This window comes from Tiliqua scincoides, chromosome 4, assembly GCF_035046505.1.
Source record: "Tiliqua scincoides isolate rTilSci1 chromosome 4, rTilSci1.hap2, whole genome shotgun sequence".
NCBI classification, from domain to species: domain Eukaryota; kingdom Metazoa; phylum Chordata; class Lepidosauria; order Squamata; family Scincidae; genus Tiliqua; species Tiliqua scincoides.
Window position 1 is genome coordinate 114,011,489 of NC_089824.1, and position 12,878 is coordinate 114,024,366.

The following is a 12,878-nucleotide window of genomic DNA, read 5'->3' on the forward strand; positions in this document are numbered from 1 at the left end:
ACCTTTTTTCTACTTGCCTCAGGTTCAGTTTTTTTCACTCAGCAAGCATGAGAAGTGGTGTAGGAAATACTATGGATCAGGAAGTCTTAAGTTCAAATCCTTCTTCTGCCACTCCACTCTGTGGATGGCCCTAGGCCAGGGGTATCCAAAGTTTTTGGCAGGAGGGCCACATCGTCTCTCTGACACTGTGTCGGGGGCCAGAGATAAAAAGAATTAATTTACATTTAAAATTTGAATAAATTTACATATGTTTACATAAATGAATATATTAATGATGAACTTATATGAATGAAGGTCTTGAAATAGCTCAAGGCCTATAAAAGGCCTTGCACAAAGCAAGGCTGGCCTTTCCTTTGCTGCTGCTACTGCATCAGAGGTGTGAAACAGCAAGCAGTGGAGAAAGCCCTCATCCCATAGCTCACGCGAGAGGTCAAACAGTCGCCCTTACGCTGAGAGCAGTTGCGTTGGGCCAGTGTGGGCTCCCAACAAATCTCTGGAGGGCCAAAGGCTCATTGGAGACTGGGGGCTCCCTGAGGGCTGCATTGAAAGGCCTCAAGCGCCGCAAGTGGCCCCAGGGCTGGGGTTTGGGCACCCCTGCACTAGGCAAACCATTTTTCTCTCTCATCCCCCCTTTCAGGGCTGATATAAGAATGTATGTAAAACTCTTTGAATATTCTGGAGAACTACATAAATGCTAACTATAAAAAGTGCTACTTCATACAGTGCATAATTTGTCTGTGGAATTATCACAAGATGTGGTGATGACCCTTAGCTTGTGTGGTTTTAAAAGGGGCCTGGACAGAGTAATGGAGCTCAGGTTTGTCTGTGCCTACTAGTCATGATGGCTATGTGCTATCTCTGGTTTCAGCTGCAAAATGCCTCTGAATATAAATTACAGGAGAGCAATGGTGAAAAAGGTTGTTACTTTACTGCTTGTTAACTTCCCAGAGGCAGATGTTGGGCCTCTGTGAAAAACAGAATGTTGGACTAGATCCAGTACAGCCGATCTCGTGCACTTCAGAATAAAATATTCAATCTTCATCTAGCCTCTTGCTTGCCATCATAAATTTAGGTAATTATTAATCTGGATATTAGTTTTATCTCTGTAACAATACATACATTTGTATTTCTGTAGTTAAATGAAGTTGATGTAGTTGAGTGGATAATGTTGAGCAAAATGTGCAACCAGTATAGGTCATTGTGGATAAAAGTGACAAGAGTGTTCCTACAAGGGCAGGGAAGGAAAGGGCAGAAGATGCTTTGTTCTGAGCAGGCACACTTTATGGTCACTGAACTGAAAAATTGCTATTAGCAGCCTATAATTCTCCTTGGAGTGAGGAAACTTTTTTTTTTCTAGGCAATTTTTCTGTGCTTGTCCACCTGTCAAACTTAGGGTCATCTTGTGTCACATTTCCTTGGCTGTCCTGATACTATGCTGCTTATCCAAATCTATTGTATGGATGATATATCTGAAGGAATCCTTACCTATGGGTGCTTCTGTTTTCTTAGAAACTTGAACACTTTCTTCACCTAACCTTAATGAAGCTATGCCAGTGTTTTTAAGAACCTTTTTTTTCTGCATTGGGACATTGTGCCTACAATAAGACTTGTATCTTACCAGACTGTCATCTTCCTGCCAGGTGTATGCACTCTAGAACCTCCCTTTTACATCGTGACAGAATACATGCCATATGGCAACTTGTTGGACTACCTGCGGGAATGCAATCGGGAAGAAGTGACTGCCGTTGTCTTGCTATACATGGCCACCCAGATATCCTCTGCTATGGAGTACCTGGAGAAGAAGAACTTCATCCACAGGTTAGCAGAGTACCCTGATGTAGAAAGAGCAGGTTAAATTGGGGTGAAGGGCTGCCTTCTGTGAGGAACTCCTATGTTATTCTTGCTTGGATGAAATTTCATCTTCTTAGCTTGAGTAACTTCATGCTGGGTTGATTGCTTTTACTGCTTACTTACTTATTATATTCCTATTCCACCTTCCTATCCTACCTAAGGGACCCAATGGTTGTTCTCTCTAGACAAAAAGACTATATTCTGTAAGTTTTCAGTGTAGTCCTGGGTTTTAAAGTTCAGTGCCTTGGGCATTTAGCTTTCATTTGAATACTGGGAGAGAGCAAGTTTCTTCCTCATGGCTTCTGAGAAGTTTAAAAATGTATATTCAGAAAAGGTCAAAAGAACATTTCCAGTAGTGATGGAGACTAATTTTTAATCCTCTACAGCTCCCTGCATTTCCCATGGCCACTGTGATTGCACCGACTCCCCAACCTTTTACAAAAATTCTGCTACCTATCAAATTCCAATCCCATGCCCCACTTGGTGGCCATACACAAAAGTAAAATCCTCCACATCCACTTCACTTAATGTATGCAGAGTGCAGAATCTACATTTCTTTGAGACAACATTTTATATTCATGCTATTAGTTACATTTTATATTAGTGCTGGCTTGGCCTTCCTTCAGTTTCTGTCTACCCATCATTGGCTTTTGTCTGTTTCTGCCCAAGAATTTTGCTGCAGTTGTGACACCTGTGCTTGTTTAGAAACTTCAGAGTTTAAGAGAGAAGAATTCCAGGAATTTGTATTCTGAAAGAGCCCCTGTTGTTGGATACATTCTTGTATTTTAGTAGGCTTTGGTCTTTCATCAGAATTGCTGCTCTCTTCGACATGTGCAAGAAGTATGAATTGTGGCAGCTGAACTTGACAGACTTCTAGGGTTGGTCTCCTTTCAGGACAGAATCCAATAGTATATAGTGATACTATATCGTATAATATTAATAATAATGTATCTTATCTGCTAATAGCAGCCTGGTTGAAATGTCAAATATGACTGTGCAGGAGAAGAGTGTAGTAAGAATGTTGTGCTTGGTGACTGTACCATTGACAGTAAACAAAAGCTGAAAAACTTTAGGCTCCTTATGATCATGATTAAAAAGGTAAAGGTTTCCCCTCTACAGTCATTTCCAACTCTATCATGATTACAATGCCCTTTCTTTTCTTTTTTTCTTTTTGGTTCTGTTTATACAATAGAGTAAAATTAATTCTTAAAAAATTAAAAGCCCTTAATTAAAAGCATTCCATAAGAACATAAGAACAGCCCCACTGGATCAGGCCATAGGCCCATCTAGTCCAGGTTCCTGTATCTCACAGCGGCCCACCAAATGCCCCAGGGAGCACACCAGATAACAAGAGACCTCATCCTGGTGCTCTCCCCTACATCTGGCATTCTGACTTAACCCATTCCTAAAATCAGGAGGTTGCGCATACACATCATGGCTTGTACCCCATAATGGATTTTTCCTCCAGAAACTCATCCAATTCCCTTTTAAAGGCGTCTAGGCTAGACGCCAGCACCACATCCTGTGGCAAGGAATTCCACAGACCGACCACGCGCTGAGTAAAGAAATATTTTCTTTTGTCTGTCCTAACCTGCCCAACACTCAATTTTAGTGGATGTCCCCTGGTTCTGGTATTATGTGAGAGTGTAAAGAGCATCTCCCTATCCACTCTGTCCATCCCCTGCATAATTTTGTATGTCTCAATCATGTCCCCCCTCAAGCGTCTCTTTTCTAGGCTGAAGAGGCCCAAACGCTGTAGCCTTTCCTCATAAGAAAGGTGCCCCAGCCCCGTAATCATCTTAGTCGCTCTCTTTTGCACCTTTTCCATTTCCACTATGTCTTTTTTGAGATGCGGCGACCAGAACTGGACTTCCATGTGAAAGGTGGCGGTGTTGCTTATTGGCGCAAGTTGTGGCATATGCATAAAGACTGTCCCTCATTAAAGATACTATTTTGCTATTCAAAATTCATTCTAGATTTCACTCATCTACAAACTTGGCCACCTCACTGTTTATCCATAACTCCAGGGCATTTATGAACAAATTGAAAAGCCACCAGTCCCAAGACCCGTTGGTGGCAAGCACCACTTTTCACCTCTCTCCATTGTGAAAATTGCCCATTTAACCATGAGAACACCAAGAGAGAGCATTGCCTGTTTTCCATCACTACACAGGGAGAGTTTGCCAGAAGCTGTAGCGAGACTTTGTTCCTCTAAATGAGATGTAAAAAGACAATTTTCAAGTAAAGTTTATGTATAATAAGTGTAGCAACCTAAAGAAGCTGCCAACACCAACTGGGGGAGATAACCAAGGAATGTTTCTCAAACAAGTACAAGAATTTCCTTAGATTAGTTCTCTGAGTGCCCAGTCCTGACTTATGATGATTGATACAAGAGTGGGTAGTTTAGGATGAATTTTGTCAGCACTAGTGGTTGTGACTCGAGAATATCTTTGTTTACACAGGGATCTAGCAGCTCGAAATTGTTTGGTTGGAGAAAATCATGTGGTGAAGGTGGCTGACTTTGGCTTAAGCAGACTAATGACTGGAGACACATACACAGCTCATGCTGGCGCAAAGTTTCCTATCAAATGGACAGCACCTGAGAGTCTGGCTTACAATACATTTTCAATCAAATCGGATGTATGGGGTAAGGGATAAATTGATTTATATAGGGACTCCCTATTTACATGTCATTCTGGGTTGCAAAGCACGATTGGCCAAGTTCTGTATCCTCGGGTAAACAGCTCTATAATCTCCAGATGGCATTTTGGGGCTTGGAATGCATGTTGTCTTGCAAACTCACAGGTGGCGCCATCTAAGAGCTTAACAGTTGTGGAGCTTGTGAATTGCTGGAGCTTAACAGTTGTGGAGCTGGGGTATTATGTACAAAAACACAAAAAGTGATGTAACATTGCAGCATAGAGTCTGTGTCATCTTGGTTACAACTTCTGAAAACTAGTTTTTCCTAGGAGGGGTTAAACATGCCACCACAACATAATTAAAATTTGTTAGAACCACCAGAGACTTGATAAAATTGCTTGATGAGTCAGATGCAAGCCTTCTGCACACCCCTACTGTCTGATTTGGCTTTTGCCCTTGATCTTGTTAGAAAATGAGACCTAAGAATATATTTCAGTTGAGTTTTGCCACCTCTCTTTCTGCAAACTTCTGCTTAGATGACTTTATACATTCATAAAGTAGTAGTAGTTTATAAGTCATACATTCATAAGTAGTAGTAAAATATTTCCTTCAAGAAGAGGCTGTGTCCAACAATAATTTAGGAAATACTGGTGTACAACCAATGAAAAAGGTCTGGCTAAAAATAATCTTGTTTAACCTGCAGCTTTTGGAGTATTGTTATGGGAGATTGCCACTTATGGAATGTCACCCTATCCTGGCATTGACCTCTCTCAGGTTTATGATCTGCTGGAGAAAGGTTACCGAATGGAACAGCCTGAAGGTTGCCCTCCTAAGGTCTATGAACTCATGAGAGCATGTGAGTATTGCATTCTGGAACTGAAAAGCATGTTGGGGATGGTAAGAGAACATGCAACAGAAGATGGAGCATCTGTTAGCTTACCATATCAAACTGGTAGCATTTTTATGGTTCTCCTCGTAGATGGTGATTTTTGTGTAATCTGTAAGTGGTAATAAGTCTGACAGGTGACCAGTTTCTTATCTGTGGAACAATATCCTGAAAGCTGTTTCCAGCTGACACCTTCTATCAGAGAATAGAAATAGACTGTAAGGGAACAAGTGGTTCACCAGCCCATTTTCCATGGCCAGAGTCTGTCTCTTTCTATCAATACATATCTTTTTCCATCCGCTTTCTGTAATACCCCATCATTCACATTACACATATTAAGCAACCAAAAATAAATTCATGCAACTGAGCATTCATACTTACATTCATATATCTAATTTCTAATTTCCAGGACACTCTGGTGGTAATTGTTCTGCTATAGTGCAATATTTATAGAAAATAATTTCACAATCGGGCAACATTGAAAAACAATTAATGCTGGTATGACGGTGACCTTAGCCAAACTATGGGGAGGTTGGAACCTGTTTTGAACTAATTTTTTTCTAGAGAATTGATGGTGAATTGAGAGCTGTTTTAGGGATTTTTAACACTTAAAACCCAGGGTTCACAATAAAGCTCCCTTTAGCTTGTGCCAAAGACTCATGCCTCTGGCCAAGCCAGAGGCTTTGTACCTGCAGACAGGGCACCAAATCAGTCTCTCTCAACCTCTTAAACTCAGCCCTAAATTCCAGCTCTCTGCTATTGTACACATTTCAGTTGTAATCCTGTCTCCATTTACCTGGGAGTAAGTCCCATTTTACTCAGTGGGGCTTACTTCTGAGTAGATATGCATAGGATTGTGCTGTTTAACTATTAGTCATAGTAATGAAATAGATTCCCTATGATTTTGGCTCTTGAGTGCCAGTGCTGTGGGGACAAAACACAAGGAGAGGGCTGTTAACAGTGTGTTCTGCTTGTTACACCTTACTCGGTGTAGTACTAGGTGTAACTAGTAAAGTTACACCTTACTAGGTTGTAGAATGCTTTTTTCCTCAAACTTTTGTTTAGCTAGTCTAAGACCTGTTGAGAATGCAAAGTGTAATAGACCATGACATGGATCAACTCTTTTTTTAATAGAAGCATCTCTTCCTGTATCAGTAGGTACAAGTGGAGATATTGAAGCTGTGCATTGGTGGTGCACATGTGGCTGGTTTGTGTGAACCTGGAATGCAACCTGAAGTTCTATAGGCCTGCGTGCTCCTTCTTTCCCCCTCCTTTGCTCTGGCATGAAGCTCTGACATTAACATCATGGCTATCTTAGACAATTTTTGTACATTTTTGAAGCTGTTGTTTAACCGCAGTTAAACACATTATGAAACCAGAGTTTAATCATGTTTCTACCCCACAGTGTATAAAGATTACAGCTGTAGGTTTGGCTAACACACAGAGCTGATGTTTTAACTAATCAGGAGGTCCATGTCAGAGCTGCATGGTGGGTTTGGGGGATAGCAATTCATGTTTCTGATCCAGCAAGCTATGATTTGTTTAGTCATCTGAACTGGTCCATAGAATTGCATCTGCAGTGGAGAATAATAGTGTCTATTTTGTTTCTGTTATACTGTAGGTTGGAAGTGGAATCCCTTAGACAGGCCTTCATTCGCTGAAACTCACCAAGCCTTTGAAACTATGTTCCATGATTCCAGCATCTCTGAAGGTGAGAAACATTTTTGTTACCTTGTTATCAAAATAGAAATGTTTATTTCTGAAACATTCTTCTTAAATAGGCCAACTCCATTTGTGTGTATGTTTGGGTCACTTGTTTATCTCCTTAAAATATTTTAAATTGCCTTCATTCAAGCATACCACTGGAGAATGAGCACTTGTGATATCATTAAGCACATCTTTGGAATGGGGAAAGGTTGCCATAGCCTCTTAGGTTATTCTAATTTCATATGTTTGATATATTGAGCAAAATTCCTGATTCTGAAAACTTCAGGCTAGTCTTTTCTTTTTTTAAGTCATCTTTTTTTGATTGAAGTGAGGTTTTAAAACATGCAAGCAGTAATTCAGCTCCTATTTAGGGGCTAAGCTAGATGTGACATGGGAAATTAATTATTAATTTTTATTAATTATTAATTATTGTGGTTAATATAACTGTATAGGGTGGGTCCAACATGAAATAAGGTCACAGGGCTTGGAGAGTAGTTTCTTCAAGGCTGCAATCCTATACCTGAGAGAAAGTTCAATTAAATTCATTAGGGCTTACTTTTGAGTTGACATGTCTAGGATTACCCTGTAATTTACTGTTTGCTTCAGGGAAATATTGTAGGAGGAAAGGATTAAACACTGCATCAAATGTGGTGTTTTGGTTGCTTTCAAAGCAAGCCTTTAGTTGCGTTTAAGTAGAGAAACAATTTTTAGGCGATATGGTGATTGTTCTCTTGTGTTACTATCTATTTGTCCCTCAGAACAAACTCTTGTGCCCCACCTACTCCTCCCTCCTATACTCTCTTGCCCTGTCACTGTGTTGAGCACTCTCAAAAATCTGCATATGATAAAAATTCAAATTGTTTTCTGCAAAAGGTACACATATTTCTTGCAAAATAGGCAGTTGCATTATTTTAAGTACCAGTTTCCTTATCTCAATGGTTTTCGTAATGTTCTGCAAAACCCTGGGTTTTTTCTGGAAGTTTATTGGAGCGCTTCAGTCAGAAGATCAGTAATAGAGAAGCTTCTCTGAAAGACACCTGGTCCATCACAAATTATTACTAAGCTTCTAAATTTTTTTTACCTGCACTGCACACACTCAGTACACACAGAACTTTGAGGCCTAACAGGCCTGTCCAACACTCTGAATGAGCCAAGTAGGTTCCCTTATTTTTTTATTTAATTTAAAAGCCCGTGTTGCCAGAGGTTCTGGGGAAAGGTTTCCGTGGCTGTTATGCTGGGTTTCCTCCGTGGACAAGTAGACATGGCAATTTGGAAGGGATTCACTTAGGGAGGACAATTTGAAAACCACCGCCTCTAAGAACCTGGAATTAACATACAATACAAAAACCATGCACTTGCACATGCTTAGAAACTCTGTAGCATGTAACATGTGAGATGCCTTTGCACATGACGGAAGCAATGAAAAGAGGAAGTGAAAGTTGTTCAGGTTTCCTTTCCCCATGCTTTCCAGTCTCATACATAGAGGTACAGGAAAAACTCAAGCACACCCACACACTCCCGTGCCGATATGCCTGTTTTTGTTTGGGTGGACAGATCACTCATCCATATAAGCACTCTCTTTTCCAATCACAATTCACCTGGATGTCCATGATTTAATTTGAAATTGGAATAACAGCACAGCACTTCATGAGTTATTTTGGATCAGTTATTTTGAAATTGCATCGGTTTCATAGATTCAATTAATTATGCAGTTAATATAGAATATCTACATCTTACAGTAGGGTCACCCATCCTATCTGGTGAGGAGTTGTGGTAGATCTTCCTTTGTGTTGGCTTTATTAAAAACAAATAGTGCATCCACAATAGGTATGGCTTTTTGTACAAATATGAATATTTACAAATACAAATATGTATCTAGTTACACAGTGATACTGTAATAACTTCCAGATTGTAGCAGTGTTAGGCTGTGATCCTATGCACACTTTCCTGGATGTAAGTCCCACTGAATACAATGGAATTTACTTCTGAGTAGACATGCATAGGCCTGTGCTGTGAATCTGTCACAGAAAAATCAACTACAGTAGATACTTGCCTATAAAGCGAGAAACTTTTACCAAAAAATCCAGTGTAGACCATCTTCTTGTCCTATCTGCAGTTCACTCGGGATCAGGGCAGTTCAGGGGTTTTGTGGCAGCCAGGAGAAGCCCAGAAGAGTGGCAGACACAAACTAACCCTGTGCAATATCACATTCTGACTGGCCATGCTTTATCTCTCCCAAAAAGCTCCCTCCTGCAGGGAGATACTTTGCAACTAGCCAACATGTGACTTGGCAGGCTGCCGCTGGGTTTTATAGCCTGCCAGCTACAAACTCAGTCTAATTGCAGATCAAAAAAATTGCCCTTGCAATCTCCTCCCTCCCTCCCATGCTGTTTCATTACACAAAAGGGGGGAATGGCATGCTGTACTGCATTAGCACCTTGTTAATGTCTTCAAAATTAACAAGAATGTGGCATGGCTCAGATTCTTTCCCCCCTTTCAATCAGGCTCCATGGCAACCTGCAGCTCTTCCCCACAAGCACCTTTCCCTAAGTTTAATCCACCCCCATCCCGACTTATCAGGGGGTCGTGGAACATTCCATGATTTTTGAGTGAAAATCTGTTCTTGCCTTATCTGTGAATATTTATGGTAAGACTTGCGCACCTTAAGCCTAACATTTTTATTTAAACGTACCTTTTCATGGGTTACAGTTCACAGTTTGTAGTCCACAATAGAGTGATATTCCCAGGTGACTTTTTATACAAAACAGAATATGGGGAAGAAGCACGAGTGTCAGGTGTCCAGGTGTCAAGAAAAGTGGGATGAGGGATTCACATACACCTGTGGCAAGATGTAGGTTCTCCTATCTCTGGGCAAAATGTGCATCTTGCTACAAAGTTTTTCCTCTGCTCTTTTACACAAGATCTGGAAATGCAAGTTGATCGCATTGCTGCTTCCATCTGTTTGCTGTCCCCTTTGTCTCCTGTTTACTGGGAAAGGTGTAAAACTACCATAGTGGCAGCTGTTTGTTTTTGTAAGAGCCATCTGCCTTTGAATTCATTTGGCCTATAAACAAGTACCCTATCTGATTCTGGATAAGAGTGTATGTCTGGTTTCCTACAACAACCTGTGTTGGCATTTTAAATAGCCTTAAAGTTGATCTCTTTAAATACTTGACTATCTTCCTAGTCTCAGTGATGGTTTTTTTCCCCTTGTCCAGTGCCTCTCATTAGCACCCAGTTCTACTTTCCTCTTCCCTTGCTTTTTTCTATTCCAAATATTCCCCTGGTGTGTCTTACAGAAGTGGCAGAAGAACTTGGAAGGACAGCATCCTCCTCATCCATTGTTCCTTACATACCCCGTTTACCTATGCTTCCGTCCAAGACCAGGACCTTGAAGAAGCAAGCAGAAAACAAAGAGAATATTGAAGGAACCCAAGAGACCACAGAACATCCTGCTTCCAGCTCTGCACCAGGTATGCAGTATAAACAAATGCTGCAGGTTTTTACGAGTGCTTTTCACTTCAAAAATGAATTCTTCCTACTTATTGGTAGCCACTAGTTCTAATCTGGCCACTGATTGGCAGTTTTTTGAACAAAGGTAGGTCTTCCCTGAACTTGAAGGCACTTCCAACTCAGGGTCAGTTCTCTGCCTTTGCAGGGAGAGGAAGCAAACATGTATGCATCTGGCCTGCTTCTTAGCTATAAGCTGGACTGTTGCAAACATAGAACACAGAAAAAACCCTGTGGAGTATAGGCGTGCCTCAGTATATGCAGGTTTTAGCAAAAACATATTAGGATTTGACTGGAAGAAAGTTGTAACAGCATATTCCAGGTTCAAAAGTCAGAGTCCTCTGTCTTGGGTGTTCCTAGGATTTCAAACAGCAAACCTGGAGAAGCAGTAGATGCTGATGGTTGTCAGGAGCAGATTATGCTAATGGCAGGGAAGTGTCAGGAACAGGCGCTGATGGTTGGGCATCTCTGATAGCGGATATGGCTTGTTTTTCAGCCCTTTGGAAAAACATTGTGATAGTAGCTGACTTCTTTTCAGCTCATTGAACATGTCCTGTAGAGGTTGCAATGCCTGGGTGATTAAACGGGTGATTTTAATCCTGTTTTCCATCATTGGACCATAATCCATAATATCTTTTTTTAATGTCTGTGCTATCCTAAACACTTCTTCAAATTTTTCTAATGTCCTCATTGCTGGCTCTGTGTTAGTTTCTTCTTCCTCTTCTTCTGTTGATGACTTTACCAGTTCTTCCAATTCTTCATTGTCAACTCCTCTCAATGCTCTTCAATGTGATCTTCCACATCTTCATCCACCATATCAGCTAGTCATCTCCCACCAACTTCTCTGGCTATGAGTATGATTCTGTTATCTCTTCAATGATTGGGAAGTCTTGAAAATCATTCACGGTCTCCATAAGGTCTTTCAGCAGGCAGTCACTGATGAGTCTTTCAACTCATCCCTGAAGGTGCTTTGCGGATGGACAACATATGAAGGGTGGGTACACACACACACACACACACACACACACACACACACTTTCTCTCTCAGACAGGAACACACCTCCAGACACGCATCCCTGATTTGCAATGAAGCTATCAGCAGGGCTTTGAGCAAGTGAGGTCCTCCCACCCCTGAGAGAGAAACTGCTTGCAACTGGGCAGGCGAGCAGGAAAGCTGTCCTACCTCCTCCATAATGTACTCTCCAGCAACTCAAGAAGGGGCAGGAGACAGTGGGTGAGTTTCACTCCCCTTCCTGAAAGTGAAACAGGTGGGCTCTGAGGGCAGGCAATTAGAGACAAACCAGAAGTGGGCAGGAGAGGAAAGGAGTACACAAAATGGAGGAGGAAGCATTTGGAATCATAAGAACATAAGTTCATACAGTAAAAGTAGGATGAACAGTATATTAAGGAACAGGATTAATTCAGTACAGTACTGAACTGTACTGTACTACTGTACCAAGTGTGACGGGGGTGACAGAGCTCCACGGGCGGCAGGTTTTGTGGATACTGGATCCGTAGATATGGGGACATGAGAATAACTAAGAAGTCATTCTCTTCCAATCCAAGCACAGAATTGGGTTGTTCGAGCCAGGCAAAAACTAGAGAAGTTGTGAGAATCTATGATCAACATTCCACGTAAGTGACTCTTATTTTCATCAGAAAGCATATATGGAACTAGTACAAAGTATGAATATTCTTGTAAGTAAATTTTACTATGCAAGAACATAAAAAGAGCCCCACTGGATCATCTAGTCCAGCTTCCTGTATCTCACAGTGGCCCACCAAATGCTTCAGGGAGCATACAAGACAACAGACACAACCTGCATCCTGGTGCCCTCCTTGCATCTGGCAGTCAGAGACAGCCTACCTCTAAAACCTGAAGCTTGCATATACCTACCATGTCTTGTAACCTGTGATGAACTTTTCCTCCAGAAATTTGTCCAATCCCCTCTTAAAAGCATCTAGGCCAGATGCCATCATCACTTCCTATAGCAAGGAGTTCCACAGACTAATCACACGCTGGGTAGAGAAATATTTTCTTTGTCCTAACTCTCCCAACACTCAAGTTCAATGGATGTTCTCTGGTTCTGGTGATATGTGAGAGGGAAAAGAACATCCCTCTATCCCCTCTATCCACTCTATCTATTCCCTGCATAATTGTCTCAGTCATGTCCCCTCTCAGGTGCCTCTTTTCTAGACTGAAAAACCCCAAACGCTGTAGCCTTTCCTCATAAGGGAGGTGCCCTAGCCCAGTAATCATTTTGGTTGCTCTCTTTTGCACCTT

At 41.3% G+C, this 12,878-nt stretch overlaps 1 protein-coding gene across 2 annotated transcripts in view; it reads left to right on the plus strand.

Moving 5' to 3' along the window:
• The window catches only part of ABL2 (ABL proto-oncogene 2, non-receptor tyrosine kinase), a 69,472-nt gene that overhangs the window by 47,606 nt on the left and 8,988 nt on the right, over positions 1 to 12,878 (plus strand). For both annotated transcript variants that reach the window (XM_066623694.1, XM_066623695.1), the window contains exons 6-10: positions 1,641 to 1,818; positions 4,314 to 4,498; positions 5,195 to 5,347; positions 6,999 to 7,088; positions 10,384 to 10,557. In XM_066623694.1, the coding sequence (XP_066479791.1) occupies positions 1,641 to 1,818; positions 4,314 to 4,498; positions 5,195 to 5,347; positions 6,999 to 7,088; positions 10,384 to 10,557 (780 nt within the window). The remainder of the gene's footprint in view (positions 1 to 1,640; positions 1,819 to 4,313; positions 4,499 to 5,194; positions 5,348 to 6,998; positions 7,089 to 10,383; positions 10,558 to 12,878) is intronic.